Genomic DNA, 26511 nt, shown 5'->3' on the forward strand with positions numbered 1-26511 from the left:
TCGCCCCTGGCCTCCGCCGACAGCGCCCCCTGCTGGTCTCTGACGGGAGCACAGCACGGCCTGTGTCTGTTGAGAAGTCAATTGGGGAGGGAGAGGCGGTCAGGTTGCTTGCTTTTCCAAGCGGCCTCTGCCTGTTGCGCTTTCACACAGGCTAAATAATGCAGTTTGAATCCACTTCAGTGACCAGTGTCGCCACTAGGGCTGCCAGATCCAATTTAGGAAATATCTGGGGACTTTGGGGGTGGAGCCAGTAGCAAGGCTGTGACAAGCACAATTGAACTCCAAAAAGAATTCTAGCTATCACATTTAAAGGGACCATGCTCCTTTTAAATGCCTTCCTTCCATTGGAAATAATGAAGGATAGGGGCACCTTTTTTGGGGGGGGGGCTCACAGAACTGGACTTTGTGGTCCAATCTTTTTGAAACTTGGGGGAGGGGTGTGTTTTGAGGAGAGGCACCAGATGCTATGCTGAAAATGTGGTGCCACTATCTCAAAAAACAGCCCCCCCCCGACCCAGACACTCACAGATCAATTCTCCATTATACCCTACAGGGGCTGGTCTCCAGAGGGTATAGGAGTGCCCAGCAGACATTCCCCCCCTAGCTTTCTGATAACCCTGAAGTGAAGGGAGGGGGTCCACTGCTCCCAACTGCGGATTGGCAGCACTAGTCACACCCCACACACACTAAGTTTCAAGCAGGCAGGGAAAAGGAATCGCAGTGGAGATGATGGTACCCCAGTTGAGCTATTCAAAGTCCTAAAAGATGATGCTGTTAAATTATGTCAACAAATTTGGAAACACATTATGTCAACAAATTTGACACATTATGTCAACAAATTTGGAAAATGCAACAGTGGCCACAGGATTGGAAAAGGTCAGTTTATATTCCAATCCCAAAGCAGGGTAATGCCAAAGAATGTTCAAACTATCGCACTATTGAACTCATTTCACATGCCAGAAAGTTCATGTTAAAGATCCTACAAACTAGGCTTCAGTAGCATTTATTTATTTATTTATTTTGTTCCACTTATATCCCGCTCTCCCCACCAAGGTGGGCTCAGTATGTAGATCGGGAACTACCAGAAGTTCAAGCTGGGTTTCAGAGAGGTAGAGGAATTAGAGATCAAATTGCCAACATTCACTGGATTATGGAGAAAGCACGGGAGTATCAGAAAAAAAGTCTATTTCTGTGTCATTGACTACGCTAAAGCCTTTAATTGTGTGGATCACAGCAAACTGTGGCAAGTCCTTAAAAAGATGGGAGTACCAGACAAGGCAGCAAATTAAAACGTAAGGCCATAATCTGAATGGTTAAGGAAGTTACTTATTCTAAATTCCATATATGTAAACTCTGGCCCCATTGTGTGGATTTCACTATCCACATGGGGCCCAGCTGTTTTAAATTCAATGTAGTGATATATAATATTACAGTGAGAGCTGTTAATTCATATGTACAGGAAGAATTAGGGAAACTACCAGCATAAAAATAAGTTAGGGTTGCCAGGTCTGTGTTGGAAAATATCTGGAGACTTTGGGGGTGGATCCAGGAAAGGGTAGTGCTTGGAAAGGGGAGGGGCCTCAGCATGGGACAATGCCATAGACACCTCACTTCAAAGCAGCTATTTTCTCCAGGGGAGCTGATCTTTGCCAGCTGGAGATCAGTTGTAAAAATGGGAAGAACAAGAACAAGGGATCAAGAAAAAGGGATCAAAGTAAATGGGACAAACAATGGAAGTTAAACAGCTACTGTGATGAATAACAAAATTTATTATAACCATTTAAAAACCTACATATATTTTAGTGCTCCACATTTAAAATTTTGCATAGTTCATGTTATAATGAAGGTCCAATTTAAATGTCCATACTTCATGTTGTAACAGAGGTCCAATATTGACATTCCCATATTGCAATATGGGAATGTCAATACTGGACCTCTGTTACAACATGGTATGCAAAATTTATAATATGAAGTATTAAAATACATGAATGGATGTTTAAATTGGACCTTTATTATAACATGAACTATGGAAAATTTTAAATGTGGAGCATTAAAATATATGTTGGTTTTTAAATGGTTATAATAAATTTTCTTATTCATCACAGTAGTTGTTTAACTTCCATTGTTTGCCCCTCCTGGAGGCTGGCAAATATTAAATACACATATATAAGAAAATACACAAGTCTCCTTTTAAATGTTCAGAATTCAGAACATACTAGCAAACTTGCATGAACTGAGCTTCAAAGTAATGCCGATGATACTGATAACAGCTGACAAGTAAACTTAATTATAAGCTACAGTATTTAAGGTGACCTGTATATTATCAGCAAGTGTCTACCATTTTTCTCATTCTTGAACCTTTTTAAATAATGCAATTGTTTGCAATGGCAATAATACAGATCAGAAAAAGGGTCATTGTGAATGTTTCCTGTTCTATAAAGATTATTCTAGCAGATATAATGATTTTTAAACATTTGCAAAGTTTCCTGTACAATTATTACCATAAGAACATAAGAGAAGCCATGTTGGATCAGGCCAACGGCCCATCAAGTCCAACACTCTGTGTCACACAGTGGCAAAAAATTTTATACACACACATACACTGTGGCTAATAGCCACTGATGGACCTGTGCTCCATATTTTTATCTAAACCCCTCTTGAAGGTGGCTATACTTGTGGCCGCCACCACCTCCTGTGGCAGTGAATTCCACATGTTAATCACCCTTTGGGTGAAGAAGTACTTCCTTTTATCCATTTTAACCTGTCTGCTCAGCAATTTCATCGAATGCCCACGAGTTCTTGTATTGTGAGAAAGGGAGAAAAGTACTTCTTTCTCTACTTTCTCCATCCCATGCATTATCTTGTAAACCTCTATCATGTCACCCCGCAGTCGACGTTTCTCCAAGCTAAAGAGTCCCAAGCGTTTCAACCTTTCTTCAAAGGGAAAGTGTTCCAGCCCTTTAATCATTCTAGTTGCCCTTCTCTGGACTTTCTCCAATGCTATAATATCCTTTTTGAGGTGCGGCGACCAGAACTGCACACAGTACTCCAAATGAGACCGCACCATCGATTTATACAGGGACATTATGATACTGGCTGATTTGTTTTCAATTCCCTTCCTACTAATTCCCAGCATGGCGTTGGCCTTTTTTATTGCAAACGCACACTGTCTTGACATTTTCAGTGAGTTATCTACCACGACCCCAAGATCTCTCTCTTGGTCAGTCTCTGCCAGTTCACACCCCATCAACTTGTATTTGTAGCTGGGATTCTTGGCCCCAATGTGCATTACTTTGCACTTGGCCACACTGAACCGCATCTGCCACGTTGACGCCCACTCACCCAGCCTCAACAGATCCCTTTGGAGTTCCTCACAATCCTCTCTGGTTCTCACCACCCTGAACAATTTAGTGTCATCCGCAAACTTGGCCACTTCACTGCTCACTCCCAACTCTAAATCATTTATGAACAAGTTAAAGAGCATGGGACCCAGTACCGAGCCCTGCGGCACCCCACTGCTTACCGTCCTCCACTGCGAAGACTGCCCATTTATACTCACTCTCTGCTTCCTATTACTCAGCCAGTTTTTGATCCACAAGAGGACCTGTCCTTTTACTCCATGACTCTCAAGCTTTCTAAGGAGCCTTTGATGAGGAACTTTATCAAAAGCTTTCTGGAAGTCAAGGTAAACAACATCTATCGGGTCTCCTTTGTCCACATGTTTGTTCACCCCCTCAAAGAAATGTAACAGGTTAGTGAGGCAAGATCTTCCCTTGCAGAACCCATGCTGAGTCTTCCTCAATAACCCGTGTTCATCAATGTGCCTACTCATTCTGTCCTTGATAATGGTTTCTACCAACTTTCCCGGTATTGAAGTCAGACTGACTGGCCTGTAATTTCCCGGGTCTCCTCTGGAACCTTTTTTAAAGATGGGGGTGACATTTGCTACCTTCCAGTCCTCAGGAACGGAGGCAGATTTCAATGAAAGATTACAGATTTTTGTTAGAAGATCCACAAGTTCAACTTCGAGTTCTTTCAGAACTCTCGGATGTATGCCATCCGGACCCAGTGACTTATTAGTTTTTAATTTGTTTATCAGTTGTAGGACCTCCTCTTTTGTCACCTCAATCTGACTCAGGTCTTTCAATACCCCTTCCAAAATTAGTGGTTCTGGGGCGGGCAAAAAGTTCTCATCTTCCACAGTGAAGACGGAGGCAAAAAATTCATTTAGCTTCTCAGCCATTTCCCTATCCTTCTTCAGTAATCCTTTTACCCCATGGTCATCCAAGGGCCCCACTGCCTCCCTGGCTGGTTTCCTACTTCTAATATATTTGAAGAAAGTTTTATTGTTGGTCTTTATGTTTTTTGCAATATGCTCCTCATAGTCCCTTTTTGCCTGCCTGATCACAGTCTTGCATTTGATTTGCCACAGCCTGTGTTCCCTTTTACTAATCTCACTTGGACTGGTTTTCCACCGCTTAAAGGAGTCCTTACCTTTTACAGCTTCCATTACTTTGTTTGTTAACCACGCAGACCTTTTCTTATGCCTGTTTGTGCCTTTCCTCACTTGTGGTATGTATTTTATCTGAGCTTCTAGGATTATAGTTTTAAATAGCATCCAAGCTTCCCCAAGGGTTTTGATCGTATGTAGCTTTCCTTTCAGTTTCCTCCTCACATGCCTCCTTATCTCAGTGTATTTACCCCTTTTAAAGTTAAACATGGTTGTGGCGGTCTTTGTGGACAACAAATATTCATTTTTCCTCCTGGATATATTTAATCCACTTGGATATATGATTTGTTTTCTTAATTTCAGAGTCTCCTGCTGAGAGGGCAACAGGATTTCTGTTTATTCTTATCAGCTGCTGCATCACAAATATTTTTGCTGCAGGTCACAGACATTTAAAAACATGCCCAATGGCCCATTTATAGCATCTGTAAACCTAATTTAAAGGAAAGATTAAAATATTCCTGGGAGCTATAAACATCGGGCAAATACATTTGGAAAGTGGCTTACTTTAATTAGAAAGGCTTAATATAAATGATCATATAATGAAACAGAACTGATCAGCTGCTATTTGCTGTAACCCCCATATGTATTTCTGAAATGCCCCTTAGCCAAAGAAGCAGCTGCTCCATTGCTGACATTCTCTCTGTGAAGCATTCCAACTTTCAAAGGTAATGGCTGCAAGGCTACATAGTCTTCTCTAAGATGAGTTAAAGCGATCATGTATCTTCATATCTCCTACTGTAAAGTCTGTTTCTAGCCTTTGGATTATTTCTGAAATTCTTTTCCAAGTCCTTTTCATAGTTAATTTCCAGTAATTTTGCTTCAATGGCTATGTTTATTCCCCACTGCCTTGTTGCTGTTTTTCTTTTTCCACTTTATCTTGTAAAGAACATGTTTTTTAAAATGTTGCAAAGTCCATTACAGTCTGTAGTAGGTCCATACAACATCCCTGTAATGTCTGTCTCTATCTTTCACATTTTGCAAAAGAGTTGAGGTTGAGGGCTAAGCTAGGCGCTATGCTAACACACAAGGCAAACTGCTGGGCTTTGTAATTTCAGTAGGCACACCATTTTTCCCCCTTACTCACAGAAACCAGGATGCAACCTGACACCAAAGGTGCCAGCATATATTTGCTTGCCCATTGGCACTGCGTAGTGGGATGCTGATGAGAAAAGACCTTAAAATCATTGTCTGAAACTTCCCCCTTCCCTTTTTTAATTTGTGATGTGCAGCCGGGAAAAAAAGTTCTGAAGAACTCAAAAGTTTGCGCAGTGTTTTGTGTCATTTTGTTTGGTCCTAACAAAAGGTGTTATATGGATTGTGGTCTGGTTTTGGCTTTGGATTTTGGACCAGTACAGCTACAAACACCTGTTGTCTACTTTACGTGTTACATGAACATGCAATATTTCCTCCATTACACATTTAAAACTGCAAAAGTTTCTTCAAGCGGTGCACGTGGGACCAGAGAAGCAGCAGAGGGTAAAGGTGCTTGACACTGTTAACTATCTCCAGATTTTTCCTTGCACTGAGACTCCAGTCAAGCTGAATTAACTTAGCCAGGAAAGAGAAAGTAGTGGGTTTCCCTGGACTCATGGAAACAAATGTAGAGCTGTGAAACGTGATCTTCAGAGACTGGGGTTTTGATCTCTGTCCCAACCAGCTATAAGATTCCAAACAATTTATCCAGCCCATTTCCTGATGTCGACTTCCAAGCCATCCCACTTTTTGATGCCAACTATGGATTAGGCAGGCTGCATACCAACAAGAAACCTAGAGCAGGAACAGGGTAGGAAAGCTGTCAGGTCATCTTCAAAGAAGTAGAAAAACTGTAAAGCTGCATAGATGCTGGGAGATGTGGTCCACTCTATTTCCCAATGTCAAATACACAGCCACCACTCAGTAAGTTCTCCTATTCATTCTAGTTTCAGACAGAAGGTTCGGGGGAATTTACAGCCATGTCCTATGCATGTGTTCTCAGATGAAGGTCCTCCTCACACACCCAAAGAAGAGTTGTCCATTTTCCCCAAAAAGTGTCAGGGGTGGCCTGGGTGGGTTCCTTGTAGTGGAGAGAGAGTACTCCAAACTTACAGAATATTGTAATATTTGCTTCAGTTGTAAATGTACTAAGCACCAGTGGAGGCAAAATAGCACCTCTATAGTGGAGCAGATCTACATCAGAGAGAAAGAAAGGCAATGTCTGAGCCAACTCCCTATCAGAATTTAACTACCCTCTCTCTCTTCTTAGCTGAGAGAAGGGCCATTTTTAAAGCCCTGGAAGGTGCTTAGACAGAACCATTTTCTCATACTTAAGGCCCACTGGTCTCTTTTCATGCCATTTTAATTCAAGTCCACATAAGATAGACACATTCACAGTAACTGGACTCCTGGTTCTGAACAATATATAAGGAGGGCACACAGATGCTTTGCTTTCTTCCACCATGACCACAATAATGCAGCAGAAAACCTAGTTCCTATGTACTTTCTGAAATCAATGTGTGTGCACAAATGCATTTGTAAAATAAACTATTTTAAAATAACAAATTAGCATCTTTTCCCTACATCTGGCAAGTTAATTAGAATCCCACACATTGATTCTTTTCTTGTGAAGAGGCATGTTGAACACAGAAAACGTAAAATAGGTAGCAGATCATATAGTCATTTCCAGGATGTGTTGTGGATTAATGAGCAAATCCATTTTAGGAATTATTCATATCTTCAGGTTTGAAACTTTGACAGATTGGTCGATATGATGAATTAGGCCCATTCATTCATGACAATGGAAGCTGTTCCTTATTAAAAAGGATTTATGGCTTCATTACATTAGTATTATAAACATTATGTTTGTATCTCTTTAATTCATGTGATATGCAGGCAGCCCTATCCTATGCATGATTACAAGTTCCTAGGCATAGTGGGATGAATTTGTAGCATCCCATCAAATGTCTATCACACCTCTCTCCACAATAGGGCTGCCAAGTTCCCACTGGGGGTGAAGGATCCCCCAGTTTGGCGGGCCCCAACCCACCGGCTGGGAGGAGGCCGCCAGGGGATCCTGGGCCCCCAAATGGTCCTGTTGCTGCACATCGTGTGCAGCTCCCCAGAGGTGATGTATCACACCAGACATGTTGCACAGGGACACTCTAGGAATTCATGGGAAAATCTATGGTTTCACATGTGGATGCTCTAGCAATTTGGGAGGGAACTCTATGGTACCCCGGCAACTGTGGGGACTTGGCAACCCTACCTGACAACATTGGTTTATCCTAGGCTCCTTAATAGGAAATAGCAAAAAGAAAGAAGTTAGAGTAGCTGCCCCACAGAACAAAGAAGACCTAGGTGTGGCAGGAGCAAATATAGACCTTCTAGCCCTAAATGGTTTTAAGTTGCCATCCTAGGTGAATTGTTCAGGGGTAGGGCCAGGGCTTTTTTTGAAGAAAAAGCCCAGCAAGAACTCATTTGTGTATTAGGCTACACCCCCATGTCACCATTGCTTCACACTAGGGTTGCCAAGTCCAATTAAAGAAATATCTGGGGACTTTGGGGGTGGAGCCAGGAGACTTTGGGGTGGAGCCAAGAGCAAGGGTGTGACAAGCATAAATGAACTCCAAAGGGAGTTCTGGCCATCACATTTAAAGGGACCGCACACCTTTTAAATGCCTTCCTTCTGTAGAAAATAATGAAGGATAGGGGCACCTTCTTTTGGGGCTCATAGAATTGGACTCCCTGGTCCAATATTTTTTAAACTCTCTCTCTCTCTCTCTCTCTCTCTCTCTCACACACACACACACACACACACACACACATTCTGTCTGTCTGTCTTTTTCTCTATTTGCTTTGTTTCTTACTCTCCCACTCTTTCTGTATTTCTTTCAGTCTTTCTTTCTGTCAATATTTCTTTTTCTGTTTGCCTTATTTCCCACCTCCCCATCTATCTTTCTCTTTCTTTCTTTCTTTCTTTCTTTCTTTCTTTCTTTCTTTCTTTCTTTCTTTCTTTCTTTCTTTCTTTCTTTCTTTCTTTCTTTCTTTCTTTCTTTCTTCCTTTCTTCCTTCCTTCCTTCTCTCTCCCCCTCTTTAATTCATTCATTTTTCTGTCAGTCTTTCTTTTCCCCTTTGTTTTATTTTCCACTCCCCCAGTTTTCCTTCCTTTCTGTCAATCTTTCTATCAATCTTTCTTTTTTCCTGTCTGCCTTATTTTCCACCCTCAGCCTTCCTTCCTCCTTCCTTCCTTCCTTCCTTCCTTCCTTCCTTCCTTCCTTCCTTCCTTCCTTCCTTCCTTCCTTCCTTCCTTCCTTCCTTCCTTCCTTCCTTCTCTCTTTCACTTTCTGTCATTCTTTTCCCCTGTCTCCTCCCTCCCTCCCTCTTTCTGTCAGTCAGTCTTTTTCTCTGTCTATTTGCTTTATTTCTCTTTCTTTCTTTAAGCACTACACCAAGGGTGGCCAAACTGTGGCTCAGGAGTCACATGTGGCTCTTTCACGTATATTGTATGGCTCTTGGAACCCTCACTGCCCTGTCAGCCAATTTGAAGAAGGTATTTCTCTCTTTAAATTATTTCTCCAAGCCAGCCAGCAGCTTAGAAAATGCAAGTTGCTTTCTTTCCACCTCTCTCTCATTCCTCCCTTCTGTTCTCAAACATCTGATGTTCATGCATTGCGGCTTTTGAACAACTGACATTTATTCTATGTTGCTCTTAAGTTTAAGCAAGTTTGGCCACCCCTGCACTACACTATGCTGGCTCTTGTGATCGAGTAGTGTAGTGGAATTTGGGGTTTTTTTTCCTGGGATGGCTATCAGCGTTCCCTCTAAGCTGAGTTAGTGTGAGCTAGCTAAGCTTACAGATTTTTAGCTTCCAGCTCACACATTTTTGTTTTAGCTCAGGAAGGATGACCCCAGAGCACAATAATTTATGCAGTAGCTCACAAGTTTAATGCCAGTAGCTCACAAAGTAGAATTTTTGCTCATAAGTCTCTGCAGCTTAGAAAGAACATTGATGGCTATATATATGGCTATATATTTGTGGACTTTTTCCAATGCTAGAATATCTTTTTTGAGGTGTGGGGATCAGAATTGTACACCTCAAAAAGGATATTATAGCACTTTTGGTGATATCAGAGGTGTGGCCTAGTATGCAAATGATGGTGATGTCAGAGGTGTGACCTCGCATACCAAAGAGTTCCTGCTGGGCTTTTTCTACAAAAAAGCCCTGGTCTTCATGTAGTAACTGTGTTAGTGCATTGTAGTAAAAACAAAAAGAGTCTTGTGAAACCTTGAAGACTCAAGATAGATTCAGGGGGGTAGCTGTGTGGGTCTGAAGCAATAGAACAAAGCCTAGTGGTACCTTTAAGACCAACAATGTTTAATTCTGGGTATAAGCTTTTGCATGCATGCATGGTGTGCATGCACATGAAGGTTTATACCCAGAATTAAATGTTGTTGGTCTATATTTTGCTTCATTATATGCATTTATTTATTTATTATTTAATTTATATCCCGCCCTCCCCACCAAAGGAAGGCTCAGGGCGGCTCACAAGGGTCGACACTAACACATTACTGTGACCGATACAATAAATAACGATAAAAACATAGAACATAAGAACAATTTAAAACATTTGCATGTGCTACTATCATAATTTTAGGCAGCAATTTAAATTCTGGTGGTTAGCTATACTCAGAAGTCTCAGGATCGCCATAGTGTAGTGCAGTAGGCCATTGGTGGTGTTCTTATGGGCTAGTCCCATTGCTGCAGATGAAAGGGACTGTGCATCTGATGAAAGGGACTTTGCAATTATATGCTTCAGTACATTTGTTAGGATTTGAGGTGCCATGATATCCCCCCCACCTCATTATGAGTAAAGACTGAGGAAGTCCCCCAGAGTTTGAATAAATGGCTGTTAGTTTAAAAGACAGTTAATCATACTTACAAAAATGTGATTTGTACCTGAAATATCAACTTTTAATTTCCTGTGAACTGTAATTTTAATAATATTAATACTGGAATCATACACACGCACACACTAGGAAGCAGGCCGTTAAAAGCCATTATATTGATTTCTAAGAAGAGCTGCAATATTTAATTGATTTTGATGAATTAGGCCAACAAATTAAAAGCTTTAGGTCAATTAAAGGATGACCATGATTAATTTGGTAAATTTTAAAAAAATGCATGTGTATGGTTGCATGCACAGGCAATGCGTATTCACATAAAAACACTTGGTGACAGGCACTATTGTAGAAGAAGTATATTCTTTCTTGAAAGAAGAGGAATTGCCTTTTCTAAGACCATGCCTACTCTAAAATGAGTGTACAACATGAGAAACTGAAAAAATTAGAGTGAGGTTTTATGGTAACAATAAGTAGAGAGAATTTGGTCATTTTGGGGTGAGCTCTGACATCCAAATAAAATTGGTCAAAGCCAGACATTGGTGGCTTGAAAGTGAAATTAAACAAATTCATGGACAATGAAACCATCAATGACTATTAGATCTGAAGGCTGAATGGAACCTCCATGTTATAGGGTTGCCAGGTCTGTGTTGAAAAATACCTGGAGACTTGGGGGTTGGATTTGGGAAAGGATGGGGTTTGGGGAGGGGCGGGGTCCTAGCATGGTACAGTGCCATGCAGCTCACCTTTCAAAGTAGACATTTTATCCAGTGGAGCTGATCTCTGCCAGCTGGAGATCAGTTGTAAAAGTGGAATATCTCTAGGCCCTACCTGGAGGCTGGCAACCTTACTACCAGTTAAAGTTGCTGAAGGGAAGTAATAGGGGAGAGGATCTGGTTTCTGGTTGTGGGCTTTCCAGGACAACTGGATATCATAACAAACTGGATGCTTGACTAGGTGAACCATTGGTCTGATCAAGCTGGGCACAATATAGGTTAAAAAAATGTTTTTGGATATGATAGAAGAATCACAACCCTGCAGTTTGAAATAGTTTTAAAATGGAACACAGGAGATAGTTGCAGATATAATACTGATTGAGTGTGCTTGGTAGAAAAAAATTGTATCTGATGCTTGCCTTAACCTAGTAAAGGAAGGAATTACCCTTATTCAGTGTGTGTGTGGGGGGGGGAGAAAATACATTAAAAAACAACTAAGACTTATTTCTGAGTAAACATGGTAGATGGTTCATTTTGTAGCGTTGCCAAGTCCAGGTTGGAAAATTCCCAGAAATTTGGGGTGGTCCTGGGGAGGGTGTGGTTTGGAAGGGGAGGGACCTCAGTTGAGTATAATAGTACAGAGTTCACCTCCCAAAGCAGCCATTTTCTTTAGGAAAGCTGATCTCTGTATTCTAGAGATCATTTGTAGTTCCAAAAGCTCTTGAAGCCCCACCCAGGGATATCAAAACAATTCAATTGTTATTACCATTCTTCTGACACTACTTTATTCTGTAGAAAACTAAGGGACCTACTTAGGGATTTCTAGTGAGATGCCTCCTATTATTCCATATGCGAAGCAAAGCAGGTTGGGATTTGGCCAGTACTTCCTAGACAGAAGACCATCTGGTGCCACATTTACATAGTGTAACAGTATAATCTTAAGAACACTTTCTGGGGTGTAGACCTCACTGAATAACCTGAGTAGGATTCTGAATATACCTGTTTTAGAATTGCTCTGTAGAGTGTGATTATGAGCCTGATTCATTTAACAAAACAAAAGGCAAAATTCCTATCAGAATTCCTATGGGGAGGAGCAATAATTCCACCCCATCTACCCCCCTGGCAACTACTCTCTGCAATTTTGGTGCAGCAAGGCAACTGGATTTGGGAACAGTCCTATATGACTGACTGTAAGTGCCACGTGGCACAGAGTGGTAAGCTGCAGTACTGCAGTCCAAGCTCTGCTCACGACCTGAGTTAGATCCCAGCAAAAGCTGGGTTCAGGTAGCTGGCTCATGGTTGACTCAGCCTTCCATCCTTCCGAGGTTGGTAAAATGAGTACCCAGCTTGCTGGGGGTAAAGTGTAAATGACTGGAGAAGGCAATGGCAAAACACCCCGTAAAAAGTCTGCCATGAAAACGTTGTGAAAGCAACGTCACCTCAGAGTCGAAACGACTGGTGCTTGCACAGGATTACCGTTACCTTTTATATGACTGAGATAGGCGTTTTATAAGCATTTCCAAAGCAGGCTCATTCACTAGTCAGCTTATTTCAACATAATAAACTTGCCATAGAATCTGGCTCCAAGGTCGTTTAAGTATCCTATCCAGAAAACACACTGAGTGACTAGAGAGTAAGTAGTCCTTTTTAGTGGGGAGCTTCTGGTAACTATTCTCCTTACACGCATTCACAACTATTCTCACATCCATTCACAAATAATAAGTCAAGGTCTTACTCTTTTAGACTCTAAAGTGAAACTTTAATTCTGAAAGATTTTCAATGCCTGTTTCTAGTCTCCTTTCAGCTGGCCACTTTTTGTTGTTATTTCATTGCCTTTTTGAAATCTGTCAAAGCAAGCTCCAGCGCATGAAAGCTCACGTTAGGGTTTTTGTTTTTTTGTTAGCTTTTCAGATCCCATAAGATATCCATTTCTCTAATACACGGGCATGATTTACTGTTCCTGATTTATTTATATAGTTTCGTCAGGATGTGGTATTTTTCTGAACTTCAGTTTGGAGGCTCTTCTTTAACGCTGGAGGAGCAGGTTTCTGCTTAAGGCAAAACAGTTGTCAAGCACAGCCGCAGAACACTTGTCCGCTGCTGAACGCTTCAGCCGTCGCTTTTCCTTGAACTGGAAAAGGGTTGTCTTTTTTTAAAGCACATATTTTGAAAGAAAATGAAAGGACCGAGCGTTGATTTCTAGAAGCTCTTTTGGACGATTCCCATTGAGGGCTGCTTCTTTTCAAGCTGACTCCCCGCCCTTTCTGCAACGCCGCCGCCTTCGCCTCCTGTTCCAGCCAGGGAAGCATCAGCTCCCCAAGCAGCTGTCCCGCTGCTGACATTCCCCCGGCCTGGCATTCCAACTCTCTGAGGTAATGGGGCCGCAAACATAGAGGGCCGTGCTTCCAGGACTGCACAGTATCCTTCCGCATGGCCGGAGCGAAGGGGAACGCCCCGAAGAGGCGGGGGGAACCCTACACGCTCCCGCAGCCCTTTCCCTTACGGGCCGCTTGCAAACAGCCTTGCCGAGGGGGGTGGGGTGGGGGGAGACTCGTCTTGTGCGCCCGCAGTCCCAGGGCTTCCTCTGTCACAGGAAGGCGGCTGGCTGGGCTGGGGAAAGCCTCCTCTGGCGTGTGCGCCAGCCTGCGTGGATCCTCCTTGTTGTTGTTGTGTGGAGGAGGCAGGAAGTGAGGACTGTTTGCACCGGGACTGCCTGAGCGGAGAAGCGCAGGCGGAGATCGCGGCTGCTTTTCGACAGGAAGGCAAGGGGGGGCGGGGGGGGACACCCGAGAAGTGGCTTTCAAAGCGAGACACGTGAAGTGCGCTTCCTCCCCCGACTAGCTCCCCAGGGTGCGCCTGGCTTTGTACAGCGAAAGGAGCCCTCTTTGCCTTGGACGCGGGTTAGCAGGTAAACGGAACCAGGGGGTGGGGGAGAGAGAGAGAAAGTATTCAAGGATGCTGCTGCTTGTCTTTTCTTCCCTTTCTAAATAAGACGCTTTCTTATAGTTTTGTTTGCTTTTGAGAAGCCTTCGAGCTAGGGATTTAAAGCGAGCCCACAAACCAAACAGGTGGGCATATTGAACTTCCAGCTGAGCCTCACTGGCGTTAGCTGAGGTTAATTCTGCGAAGGGCTGGTGTGAAAGCCACAATTGTGGCTTGTAGTCGTCTGATGATCCTGTGGTGTGCCTCAGCGGCCCTGTTTGTGTTTTGGCTTGGCAGTGACTTGCATGGAACTTCATAAAAATCGCAATTAAAGTTTGCCTTCGTGTGTTCTGCCCGCCCGCACTCCGGTGCTCGGTGAGGACTTCTTTGTTCACAGATACACCCTGCTTTTATACATAGGGAAGTGTCAAGACGGAGGACTCTTGTTTACTTTGGTGTCAATCTCTTGTGATTTCTGGTGTCTGAAGCAAGAACGGGAACATTACATGGATTACAACAGCTGTATTTCATTTGTAGTTGGCAAGGCTATTTAAAAATTAATCAAAGTGCGTCTTCTGTTCTTGCCTTTTGCCCACAAATAGAAGGAGATTCATATTCCTTCTTCATTATGTTCACTGTTACACAGTGATCAGGGATTTGATTGCAGAATCCTTAACAAGGAAAATCAGCAATTTATAATGAAACAAAGGAAAATGCTATTTTAGTACCATGTGCAACTATTTCTTCTTTTCAATTGTGAATTGGTGATACGAGCAAACTGAAAAAGTAGAAGCCCCCTGTGTACGAATGGAAAAGCTGAGCTTTTGGAAAACAGTAAGCTAAAAGAGAATATAGTATTCAACGTATTCTCGGCCTGCTAAATACAGAATGGATTTGCTCCTGTGGGCACTGTGGCAGTATCCTCTTACCACTTGCAAACTCCCTTAATCGTGCCGATAGACATTATTTTGAAACAGGCATGTCTGTTTGTGTGTGGGGGGTTAACATGACAGCAGCTGGCAGCAGAAAATAACAGCTGCTCAACAAAACTGGTCGCGCTGTGTTTGCACAAATTGTGCTTGGCCAGCATGAAAAGTTGTTGAATAGGTTCAAAGCATTATTTACCCCCCCAAGACATTTTCTAATTGGCTCAGTACTAAATACATTTACTTGGGCCATTGCATATGCTGTGTCTGTCATTTTTTGGAAAGTGAAATGGAATATAAATTATGGGTGGAAAATGCCTTGATGTCTCCTTTTAGAGGGTAGCTTTGTTGGTTTGTAGTAGAACAGCTAGACATGAATCCAGTAGTATTCTAGAGACAAACACGTTTTTTTGGGGGGGTGGGATGATATAAGCTTTTGAGAGTCAAAGCTCCCTTCATCAGATACAAAGGGAGCTTTGACTCTTGGAAGCTTATACCACAACAATCTTGTTGGTCTCTAGGGTACTACTAGATTTGGATCTAGCTGTTGCTGCTTTCTTATAAGCTGCCTGGTAAGGTTCCCCCCCTTGTGTAAAAAAGCATTTCCCATAAGATAAGGAAAAAGGTTCTCTCTATTGGAAGTAAATACAAATGTGGTGAGGAAATGCACAGTGAATGTTGTACATCTGTCTGAGATTTTGAACACAGTGGACATGGTCTTGCCAAAGTTAGTATGTACTTCCATGGAAGAGAGGTGCACTGTACACCTATCCAAGTTTGCTGTGAAGTCCTGCTAATTCCAGTAGGTTTTCTTCCAAGTAAGTTTGAATTACATTGTAGTGTTCAACATGTGCTTCCGTCAATTTCAACAAGACTGAAAAGTGCTTAACTTGCTGGTTTGTGTTGTGTAACAGATAGTCAAGGCCCATTAAGAAATCCATTGCTGAAAAAACCCCCACCAAAATATTGCTAATATTTCAGGTATATTTTCAAGTGGCTCAGTATTCATATCGTGAATTGGCCAGTGTATTGGTGGCAAAATGCCCACAGTGTATGCTGGCCATTCAAAACAAAAAAATGAAGCAGACATCTAAAAAACCTAGTGCTGTAAATTCTTTACAGCCTGCTTTTTACAGTCTTGTAGAGTTTTTCTTCAAATGTGGTATATCTTGTAGTGGTAGAAAATGCTGTCAAGTTGCAGCCAATTTATGGGGACCCCAAAGGGTTTTCAAGGCAAGAGAGACAATCAGAGGTAGTTTGCTATTGTATGCCTCTCCATTGCAAACCTGGTCTTCATTGATGGTTTCTGATTCAAGTGTTAATCAGGGCTGACCCTACTTGGCTTCAGACTAGCCTGAGCCAGCCAGGTCGGGGCATCTAGAACATCTGGTACCAAGGCCCAAAGTCCCATTGCTGTACTAACTAGGCTGACCCTGCTTAGCTTTCAAGATCTGATTAGATCGGGCTGTTCCATGCTGCCTTTCCTCCTGCAATTTATGCTTAGGTGTGTGATATTTTCAGCTGTGAAGAGCTAAATGTGGGAGCCTCATCAGTGGAATCTAGAGAAGGAAATGGATTATGTTGTTTGCTGGTATTGCAAGAGGACCCAGAGGGTGGTGGTCCACATTTCCTTTCCTCTAGATGAGGACAGCCCCCCTCCATACTGTTCTTGCCCTTCCATAAATGATGCCAGTAGAGTATACAGAGATGAGCCCTAAATAAGGGCTGTTACAGACTGAACGAGCTGTGGGTGGTGGTGCTAATGGTATAGGTATTGCCTCTGTTTGTCTGAATGAAGTCAATAGTTCTAGCTGGTGTTCCATGTTAGAAATATGGCAGCAGCGGTAATATATTGGCCTGGGAGCTGGGAAATCTAGGTTTGAATCCCCACTCTGTGGTGGAATCTTGCTGGATGATCCTGGGCCTCTCAGCCGAACCAGCCACACAGGGTAATCTATGTACATATAAGCATCAAGGTCAGTATTGTCTACTCAGACTAGCAGTGGTTCTCCAGGGTCTCAGGTGGAGGTCTGTTCACATCACCTACTGCATGATCTTTTTAATTAGATTGAACCTGGGACTTTCTGAATGCCAAGCAGATGCTGTACCACTGAGCTGCATCAGTTCCTACTTCACTGACCTGTGCCCTTTCTGATATTGAAAGCATCCCCATTCCTATGCATTCTTTACTACTGCAGAGTGATGCCAGGTTCTTTCCCTTGCTTTCAAAGGCCAGAAGATGCATTTTAGGCATGCATGCACAGTCAGGACTGGCCTTGAGGGCTGCATGCACAACTTCAAGTTGTTTGCTTAGCTGACATTGCACAGGGCTGGACCAGACTCCTGGGATATTAATTGCAGCAGTGGCATGCATGGTTAGTGAGGAAATGGAGGGAGAGGGCAACTGGCAACTTTCAAGGAGAAGGCATATAATTCCTCATGGGGCTGCTGGTCTAGAGACCAACACAGTGTGAGGCAGAGGAAGGGAATCTTAAAAGTGAAGATCCTCAAAATGTCTTGTATCTGATGAAGTGAGCTCTGACTCAAGAACCCTTATGCTGGAATAAATGTTTTATTATCTGAAGTGCAACTGGACTTTTATTTCATTTTGCCACAATAGAATAACATGACTGGGCCAATAACACACGCTCAGTTTAACGTATCTCACAGTGTTGTTGAGTATAAAGTGGAGGAAAGGAGAACAATGTAAACCAGTCTGGGTACCCACTGGGAAGAAAGGTAAGGTATTAATGCCGTTAAGGCAGAGGTATCAAGCTCATTTGTTGTGAGGGCCAGATCTGACACAAATGTCACTTTGTTGGACCAGGCCATGCATGCCATAAAATGTAATGTCAGGTAATGGAGATATAAATTTTATAAAGGACACAGGCAAATCCAACTAACGATATTTTTTACTCAAAATACAAACACACTTAAAACATTTACACTCTTACAGTATATCCTTACGGTATCTCCCTGATGCCCACCTTCCTACTTCCTGTTAGCACTGGGAAAATATATGGGGACCTAATGTATGGGCTATGTCATCTGGTAATAAATGTAATCACTATCAGTTGCTTGTTGGCTGGATTAAAACTCTGAATGGGCCGGTTCCAACGGGCCATGTGTTTGACACTCCTGCCTTATGGGGTAAGTGCTGTATCTTTAAGAAGATGGGTAATATCTCACAGGACTCTTAAACTATTATCACCTATGAAGCATCCTTCTTCTGAGTCAGGCAATTGGTCTTTTGAGATAAGTATTGTCTACTCTGAACCTGGCAACAGCTCTCCACAATCTCAGGTAGAAGTCTTTCACATCACCGGATCGTTTGAATCTGGAAATGCTGGGGATTGAACCTTGGGCCTCTGAATACCAAGCAGGTGAACTATGGCCCCCTTCCGCTCATACGTTCATAGCAATACAAATTTCAGAATGTTTGTATGACTTTGGGGTTCTCTAACAAAGGATGGTGTTTGCCTTCCTCCATACTGTCCTTGCCCTTCCAGAAATGATGCCAGTAGACTATAGAGAGAAAGCCCTAACAGTGCTTATGTAAATAGATCCAAGTGGGCAGACGCGATGGTCTGAAGCAGTTGAAGAAAGCAGTTGACTCCTGCTTTGTTCAAGTGCTATGTAAAGATGTATCGCTGTGGCTGTTACTCCTGTTATTTAGCATGTATGCAGCTTTAATTGCATAGTTAAATGCAAAAGAAAACATGAAGGTGATGAGGTTCCTATGTGTTAAACTTTATCCCATATTGAGCTCTTGAAGTACTTTTCCATAAATGCCTGTGATTCCCTTACAGTTTTTGGAATTCAGCAATTTAGCAAAATCCATTTAGCTAAATAAACAAAAAATCCCCCTTTGTCTTTACAGTACACAAGCAATGTTGATATTACGATACTAAAGGCCTCAAAGGTCCCAGGGGGCCTGATATGACTAAGGGCATGAGCTGGAAAGTTTCCTATTCAAATGTCATTCAAGAACATAACATCCTGCTAAATCAGACCAATGGTCCCGCATCCTGTTTCCCACAGTGGCCAGCTAGATGCCTCAAAAGGTCCACACGGAAGGGGGCAGAGGCTAAAACCACCCCCTGTTTAGATGGGTAGATGTATTCTTCACACCATAATTTTATTAACCTTTCTCCCAGGAGCCAACCTTTAATTTTATAATTAAAGAGCCAAACTTTTGTCAAAATTCACAGCAACAGATCAAAATACCACTATAATAAAGTCCATGTGCATAACTGAAAACATACCGTTTATTGATAATTGATATGTTGAATACTGCTAATCCCTAAAGGTTCTGCAGCTCAAACTCTGATAGTTGCAGGTCGTTTAGAAGGGAGTAGCACAGACTTTTTTTACGGGGTGGTTTGCCTTCCCCAGTCATCTACACTTTACTCCCAGCAAGCTGGGTACTCATTTTACTGACCTCAGAAGGATGGAAGGCTGAGTCAACCTCAAGCCAGCTACCTGAACCCAGCTTCTGCCGGGATTGAACTCAGGTCATGAGCAGAGCTTGGATTGCAGTACTGCAGCTTATCACTCTGAGCCACGGTGCTCTTCGCATTTGTAATACAGGGATAGTAATCCTAGCCTATGTGAAAGGCTCTGAGCAGTTAGAGAAAAGTGCTATGCAGAGGCTGGGTTTTGTAAAGTATTGGCATTGTGAGTTACCAAAGGCTAACCACCTCACCTGTTCCACAGCCAGTGTGGTGTAGTAGCGTTGGGCTAGTATCTGGAAGACCAGGTTCAAATTCCTGCTCATTCCATGGAAGCTCATTGGGTGATCTTGAGCCAGCCTCACTCTCTCAGCATAGCTTATGTTATAGAGTGGTTGTGAGAATAAGATGGATGAGAGAAGAATGTTGTAAACCGCTTTGGGTCCCTGTTGGGAAGAAAGGTGGAGGAATAAACAAACGAACTAAACAAAATTAATCACCCACTCTTTTTTCTTCTTCTGCAGAATTGTCATGTCTGTTTCCTGTGCTCCAAATGTGGAGGAAAACTCACGGATCTTTAATGGCTGCCACCACTGGTTGATTGTCTGGGAACTTCGCAGCTCTTGACTGTCCTTGATGGTTTTCTGTGACTTATTGTGCATGTGCTAGGAAAGAAAATGCCACTGCCTTTTGGGCTGAAGCTGAAACGAACTCGACGCTACACTGTGTCTAGCAAGAGTTGTTTGGTGGCCCGTATCCAGCTGCTTAACAATGAATTTGTGGAGTTCACATTGTCGGTGGAGAGTACCGGGCAGGAAAGTTTGGAGGCTGTGGCACAGAGGCTTGAACTTCGAGAGGTAGGCTGTGAGAGTCTCCCCACTGGGTTAGGGTCACCTGTGTTGTGCCCTGCTCTGGAGTTCTACCCAGCATGCATTTTCTTCTGTCAGTGTTCATGTACCCAAAGAAGGCTAGTGCAGACAGATTTGGCGGGAGGACCTGCTGTAATGAGAGTTATTGTTAGTAGTTAGAGTGATGGACTAGGATCTGGGAGAGGCAGATTCGAATCTCCGCTCTGCCATGGAAGCTTGCCCCGTGACCTTGGGCCAGACACACATTCTCAGCCTGACTTGCCTCGCAGGTGTTTATTGTGAGGATAAAAATGCGAAGGGGAGAATGATATTAGTAGTTGCTCTGGGTCTCCTTTCAGGAGAAAAGTGGGGCAGAAATATCTAAATCAAAACTTTAAAACTCTTTAACATCTTAATTTTGATGTGACCCTTCATGGACTGGAGGCTATTTCATCAGGTGCATGTTACAGTAGGCGGAAGCATTAAAAAGAGGGTGATGATACACACATGCTGTTTACATTTACTTTATTTGTAATTTCTCCTCCAGTGACCTTCAAATCAGCTATGATAAATGATTGTGTGTGTGGGTGTGATCTGTATAAGGTTATCTGAAGATATGTAGGAATATATTATATTATAAAAAGACCACATGGTGGTGGTGCCCCTCAGATCATATTGGTAACGCCTGCTTCTGGAAGATTACCTAACATCATAAATGTTCTGGTGTGTGGAATCATGGTCACCTCATGCATCCTGTTTTGTGATAAGGGAACAGTCTGTTCTGATCTAAACTGAGGAAGGAAACTAATGTGAGATAACCACATTGGAAAGCTCCTAGTTTATACTGTCATAAGAGGGACTCATTTTGGCACTGATGCTCTAGTGAGAGTGTGAATTAGAAGAGCCAGTAAGATGTATAAACACATGAAGTTCCATTATACTGAGTCAGGTCCGCTGTATGTCTAGGTCGATGTTGTCTCTTCAGACTGGCAGCAGCTTACCCAGAATCTTTTCCAGTCTCAGAAGCTGAGACCCCCTATATGCAGATGTTTGGATCTGAACTCAGGACCTTCTGTTTGTAAGAACTAAGCTTTGCCACTGAGAGTATCACTGAGGGTATTAACAGGACTGTATGTATCCTGTGCAAGCACAGAATTTAGAATCAGCTGCAGAATTCAGCATCCAAGGATCAGTTTTGTTAAAGAAAGTGGGGTCAGTGTTTATGTAAATAATTGTATATGCCCATGTATGCAAGTGTATATATAATTCACTAAAGGCTTGAAGTGGCAAAGGTCATCATGTAGATGAGAAATGGACCCAGACTCGCGGCTCGCCACGCTCCTGGCCTGCCTCCACCCTCCCCTTCTCTGATTTCACCTCAGAGGTGGAGCGGGCGACGCTGCTGCGCTGCCGCCTCTTCTCCCCTTCACCATAGCTGCTCCTCCAAGATCAGCTTAGGCTGAGTCCATCTCGGAGGAGCAGTTACAGTGAAGCGGAGAAGAGGCGGCGGCAGCGCAGTGGCGTCGCCTGCTCCGCCTCTGAGGTGAAATCAGAGAAGGGGAGGGTGGAGGGAAGGAAGACATTTAAAAAGGTGTGCCGTCCCTTGAAACGCGATGGCCAAAACTCCCTTTGGGGTTCAGTGATGCTTGTCACACCCTTGTTCCTAGCTCCACCCCAGTGTCTCCTGGCTCCACCCCCAAAGTCTCCTGGCTCCACCCCCAAAGTCCCCAGAGATTTCTTGAATTGGACTTGGCAACCCTAACACAGCTGCAGTGCAGTCCACCTAAAAGTCTGGGATGTGTGTCCTTTCTGTCCACTGAAGGGTTTGGCTAGATATGTGAATATCTTTGGCGAGGGCAGGGCAGGGTTTTCACACTTCTAAAAAAGCTTTGTTTTCCATGGAAAAACTGAGTATGTGGGAAGCACTAAAAAACAAACAAACCCAACACCAGACCTCTCCAATGAATCCTTTCAGTATGACTAAAATGTGTTTTAAGACCAAGGTAAGTCAACTGAGGTGCCACCACAGAAAGGGCTACCTCTCTTGGCCACCAGTTTTATTTCAGAGATGTTTGTTGAGGCAATTCAAGCCAAGACAAGAGAAAAAGATTAGAAAGGAAGATACTATTTAAGCTTGTGGCATTACTGGTATATGCTGCCCCCTCTGAGAAGCCATTTCTGGGACTGGGAGACCCCCCTCATTTCATCTCCTTTCTTACCCTTTTAAAATAAATGCTGGTTCCTCAACATATTGGGAAATGATAGGCGGTTCCTTAAAGTGAAGTTATGAAATCAGATTTATGAGTGAAAACCAGACTGCTGAACAAGTTCGCTTTCCTCCCCTCAAAACACATTCTTGCATGGATTATTTTGGCAGGAAAATAGTTTTGTAGCAAAAGGCAGATGTAGATTGTATGGAAAATAGATGTCACTGTTAAAAACAATGTTCAGGACAAATAGGAAACCCCCCCACTTTTTGCCATGCACAGGTGTGAATTTTTCCTGGACATTTCCATGCCACTGAATCCTCTCTAAATCTAACCAGTAGTTGTTCCAGCTGCCTCCTGTTGTCTGTCCCAATTTGGGCTGCTGTGAGGGACAGGATTGCCTCAGTTTATGTATATAGCACTTTTAGGAGATGAGTCATTGTCCTTGCAATTAAATAAGGTAGTTTTCAGCAACTCCCCATACATCCATTCTCACAGTGTAGTACAGCTACAATCTGCCTCTAGTTCTTTCTTTCCTCCCTTTCCCATCCTACCTCTGAGGATCCCGAGACATACCAGATTCCCCTCTCTACCGCCCCATCCCACGACCAATTCTGTGAGGTGGGCCAGGCTGAGCAACCCACCCTAGGTTACCCAGATGATGGGGTCCTGGCTCGAGGGGTGAGGTCTGAACCTGACTCCCCTGGATCCTTCATCCCCATTTCTCATCCTTCTTGTGTTTCCCACTGAAATGGCAGGACTTGGGGGAAGGCCTGATGGAGGGGCTGTTTCTGAAACCTCCAAGACAGGGGTAGGAAACATTGGCTCTCCAGATGTTTTTTACCTACAACTCCCATCAGCCCCAGCCATTGGGGCTGATGGGAGTTGTAGGCAAAAACATCTTTGGGAGAAGCAGCAGTGAGGCCATTCCCATATGGTTTAGTAAAGGTTATGTAAGAAGGATACCTTGGCTGTTGTAGATAGAAGTCAGAGCTTGTCCCTCAAGGACAGCGAGAAAAAAGTTAGGATTGGGCAATGATGCATCCAGGGTTCTGAAAGGAATGTGACTCAGGGACTAGAGAAGAAACAGGGAAAGTGTATAAAAGGAGGCTGGGATGCTTGAGGCTGGAGGGAGTGGCAGAGGTCTTGCAGCATTAAACAGTAGTAGGAAGTGATGGGGATTAGGAGTAAGGAGGCTGCCGGCATCATTGGGGTTTATTACCTGAGTGTGGGATCTGAAAGCTGGCGCAGATTTGGGAGGTGTTCATCTTTTATGGCTGCCAAACCAACCCCTCCCCCCCCCCAGATGTCTAGACCTTTGCAGGTATATACAGTGCTTGACTTGCATATGTGCATTGTTGGGGCGAGGGCTTGGAAGCCAGGGTGAGACCAGGATTGCAGGCAAGGGAAGAGTCTCTTCTGTGATGAATGTTCTGCCTCCCCACCGGCAAAATCTGCTACCTAATAGTAGCCACCACGCCTGCTCGTTTTGCCTTTCCTTCAAAATACTTTGAAACCTGAATAAATTATGCAGAGTGTACTCCTCAAGATAAACGGGTGTATGTTAATTTAGCCTCAGTGTGGAATGTTGTGTAGAGTCGGGCTGGTATTTTGCCACATGCCACCCTGTCTGCAGTGAAGGATGGAGACTTGAGTAATCTGTTTGCTGTCTCTGGGCCCATCTTCTTTTTGGAGTGTTTCTAATTGTCGGATGTTATAAACATGATGGCGGGGAAAGCTAGTTACTGAAACCCCAATTATACTGCAAAGCTCATTTTGTGGTATTTGCAAAATGTGAATTGGAGGGAATATAAATATAATCTGGATCTTTTGTGACACACCCAGGCCAAGTCGTAAACACGCCTTCATTAAATTCCACGAATCAATGTGGGCAGAGTGCAGAGACAAAGGAAGGGAGGACAGTCATATTTTGCTGTTGGAATATGCTCTCGAAATGAAACACTCCCAAAGGAAACGCATGCTAAAAATGCATACTTGGGGCAGAATTTGGTGTGACATAGGGTGCCATCTCTCCCTCTGAATTTTTATTTGAAATAAAAAATAGTCTTGAAAGGCTGGGGTCAGGAATGGAGGTGCAGTTTGGGAGTAGGAGTTATTCTTTCCCTTTTGCTGTTTGCCTACTAAAAAGTCTTCCCCAAGTTGAAAGCCAGTTGTGGCTAGAGTGTCACCCTAGAGGCTTGGATCCCCCAGGAAGTGTCCACATGTGCTAGAGTCCTAGGGTTGCCAACCTCCAGGTGGTGGCTAGAGACCTCCCAGTATTACATCTGATCTCCAGGTGATGGAGATCAGTTCACCTGGAGAAAATGGCTGCATTGGAAAGTGGACTCTGTGGCATTATTCCGCATCCCCTCCCCAAACTCTTTTTAGGCTCCGGCCCCCAAATCTCCATGTGTTTCCCACCCCAGAAATGGCAACCCTATAGAATCCTTACCAAGCAGAAGTGTGAAAATTAGATGGTGGTGTTCACTTGTACTAAGTTATAGCTGTTGTATCCCCATCGTCTTCCCCTGCTTCTGCAAGGCATTGTGAGAGTGACTTCTGGACAAAATAAGAGACTGCTTATGTTTCTCCCCAAGTGTGGCTGGATCCAGCCTAGGGTTTGGGAGACCACAGTTCAAATCACTATTCTGCCATGAGGCTTGCTGGGTGACTCTTTCACCCTCATCTGCTTCCCAGAGCTGTTGAGAGAATACAGTGGGGAGGAACGATGCACATAGGGTTGTCGGGCAGTGCCTGGCAACTGGTAGGGTCAGTGGTTGTTTGTGGGGGGGCAGCATACTGGGATTAAAATTAAAAAGAAAGCCAAGGCCTCAGCTACTTGGTAGATGTTCTGACTGTAGAGTTCCTACAGTTCCTAGAGCTGCTCAGCATTGACAGTCGCTCTAGCAATTGCCAGAAACTCTGTGGTAAGATTTCCACAAAGGCAGTAAGCCTCTCTGAGGTGCAGGCTTCATGCCACAGATGGGAGTACATATTGCTCTTTGGGTTGATGGTAATTGCAAGTGTGGCTTTTTGTGATTCTTGGAGTATCACTTCTATAGCATGCATAGTGTGATGATAGCCATGGGTGCTGCCAAAGTTTGCTGGTGGATCTTCCATTTGCTGACAGACCATCCCTAGGTGTGAAGTCATTTGCTTCTGGGAAATGAATAGCTTGAGTCTTTCCTGCCAGTTGCCTTCCAAAGTCACTTTCCCTCATGCCTCAGGGGTCACCATTGTATTCGCATGACTTTGTGGTGGTTGACTGTCTGGCTGAAGAATAACTTTTCCAGGCAATCCTCGCTGTGAATTTTCAATTCTCTGGGAATCTTAAATAAGAATTTTTCCACTTTAATCTCTTTTGTCAGTTTTATAATGAATAGCTTTTTACCTGTTGAATAACTGATTCATTTTGCCTACCTATGTCAATGCTATGATCGGCACCAAATATAGAAGTTTGTAAAGATTTCAGGTTTTCACGGCTGGTAACATCATTAGGGTTTGTAGAATCTTTCGGGCTCAAGTGCCGTGTTCTACTGGAGAAAGTTTTCCTTCCAGACGTTTTGTTCTCAGCTGCGGAGAACATCCTCAGTGGCGTTGCAGCTGGAGCAGGTGCTCTGACCTTCTTGGCTGCTGTGCATTGAGTGGGGCCAGGGCTGCTGGAGAGCTGCTATTTCTGGGCTGGAGGGGGTGTGGTGAAAGGGTAATTGGTTTGTGGATGTGCCCATTGTTTGGTGGGGCTTCCTGGAAGGGTAGTGATAAGGAAACTGGCTGTTGAATGTGACCATTGTTCTGTGTTAATTGCTGGGAGGGTTGGAAGGGGTTTGAAGATAAGGAAGATGGTTGTTGACTGTGCTGATTGTTCTGTGGAATGTACTGGTTGTTCTGTGACTTTCTGCAATTTATAGTCTGTAGGGTGTTTTGCAGAGCTGGGTACCAAGATTGGTGGATGAAAATGCCTTCTTCCTTTCTGTTAAAATTGTGCTGGAAGAAGGCATATAATTTCTTTGGCCACTGTGTGACACAGAATGCTGGACTGGATGGGCCATTGGCCTGA

The 26511-nt window shown here is 43.5% G+C and overlaps 1 protein-coding gene across 6 annotated transcripts in view; it reads left to right on the forward strand.

The window, feature by feature from the left end:
* Positions 1 to 13801: 13801 nt before the first annotated feature.
* Positions 13802 to 26511, forward strand: part of PTPN21 (protein tyrosine phosphatase non-receptor type 21) — a 69699-nt gene continuing 56989 nt past the window's right edge. For all 6 annotated transcript variants that reach the window (XM_060263047.1, XM_060263048.1, XM_060263049.1 and 3 more), the window contains exons 1-2: positions 13802 to 14008; positions 19924 to 20256. In XM_060263047.1, the coding sequence (XP_060119030.1) occupies positions 20077 to 20256 (180 nt within the window). In that variant the 5' untranslated portion in view covers positions 13802 to 14008; positions 19924 to 20076. The remainder of the gene's footprint in view (positions 14009 to 19923; positions 20257 to 26511) is intronic.

Source organism: Heteronotia binoei, chromosome 21 (genome assembly GCF_032191835.1).
Source record: "Heteronotia binoei isolate CCM8104 ecotype False Entrance Well chromosome 21, APGP_CSIRO_Hbin_v1, whole genome shotgun sequence".
In the NCBI taxonomy this organism is placed as follows: Eukaryota; Metazoa; Chordata; class Lepidosauria; order Squamata; family Gekkonidae; genus Heteronotia; species Heteronotia binoei.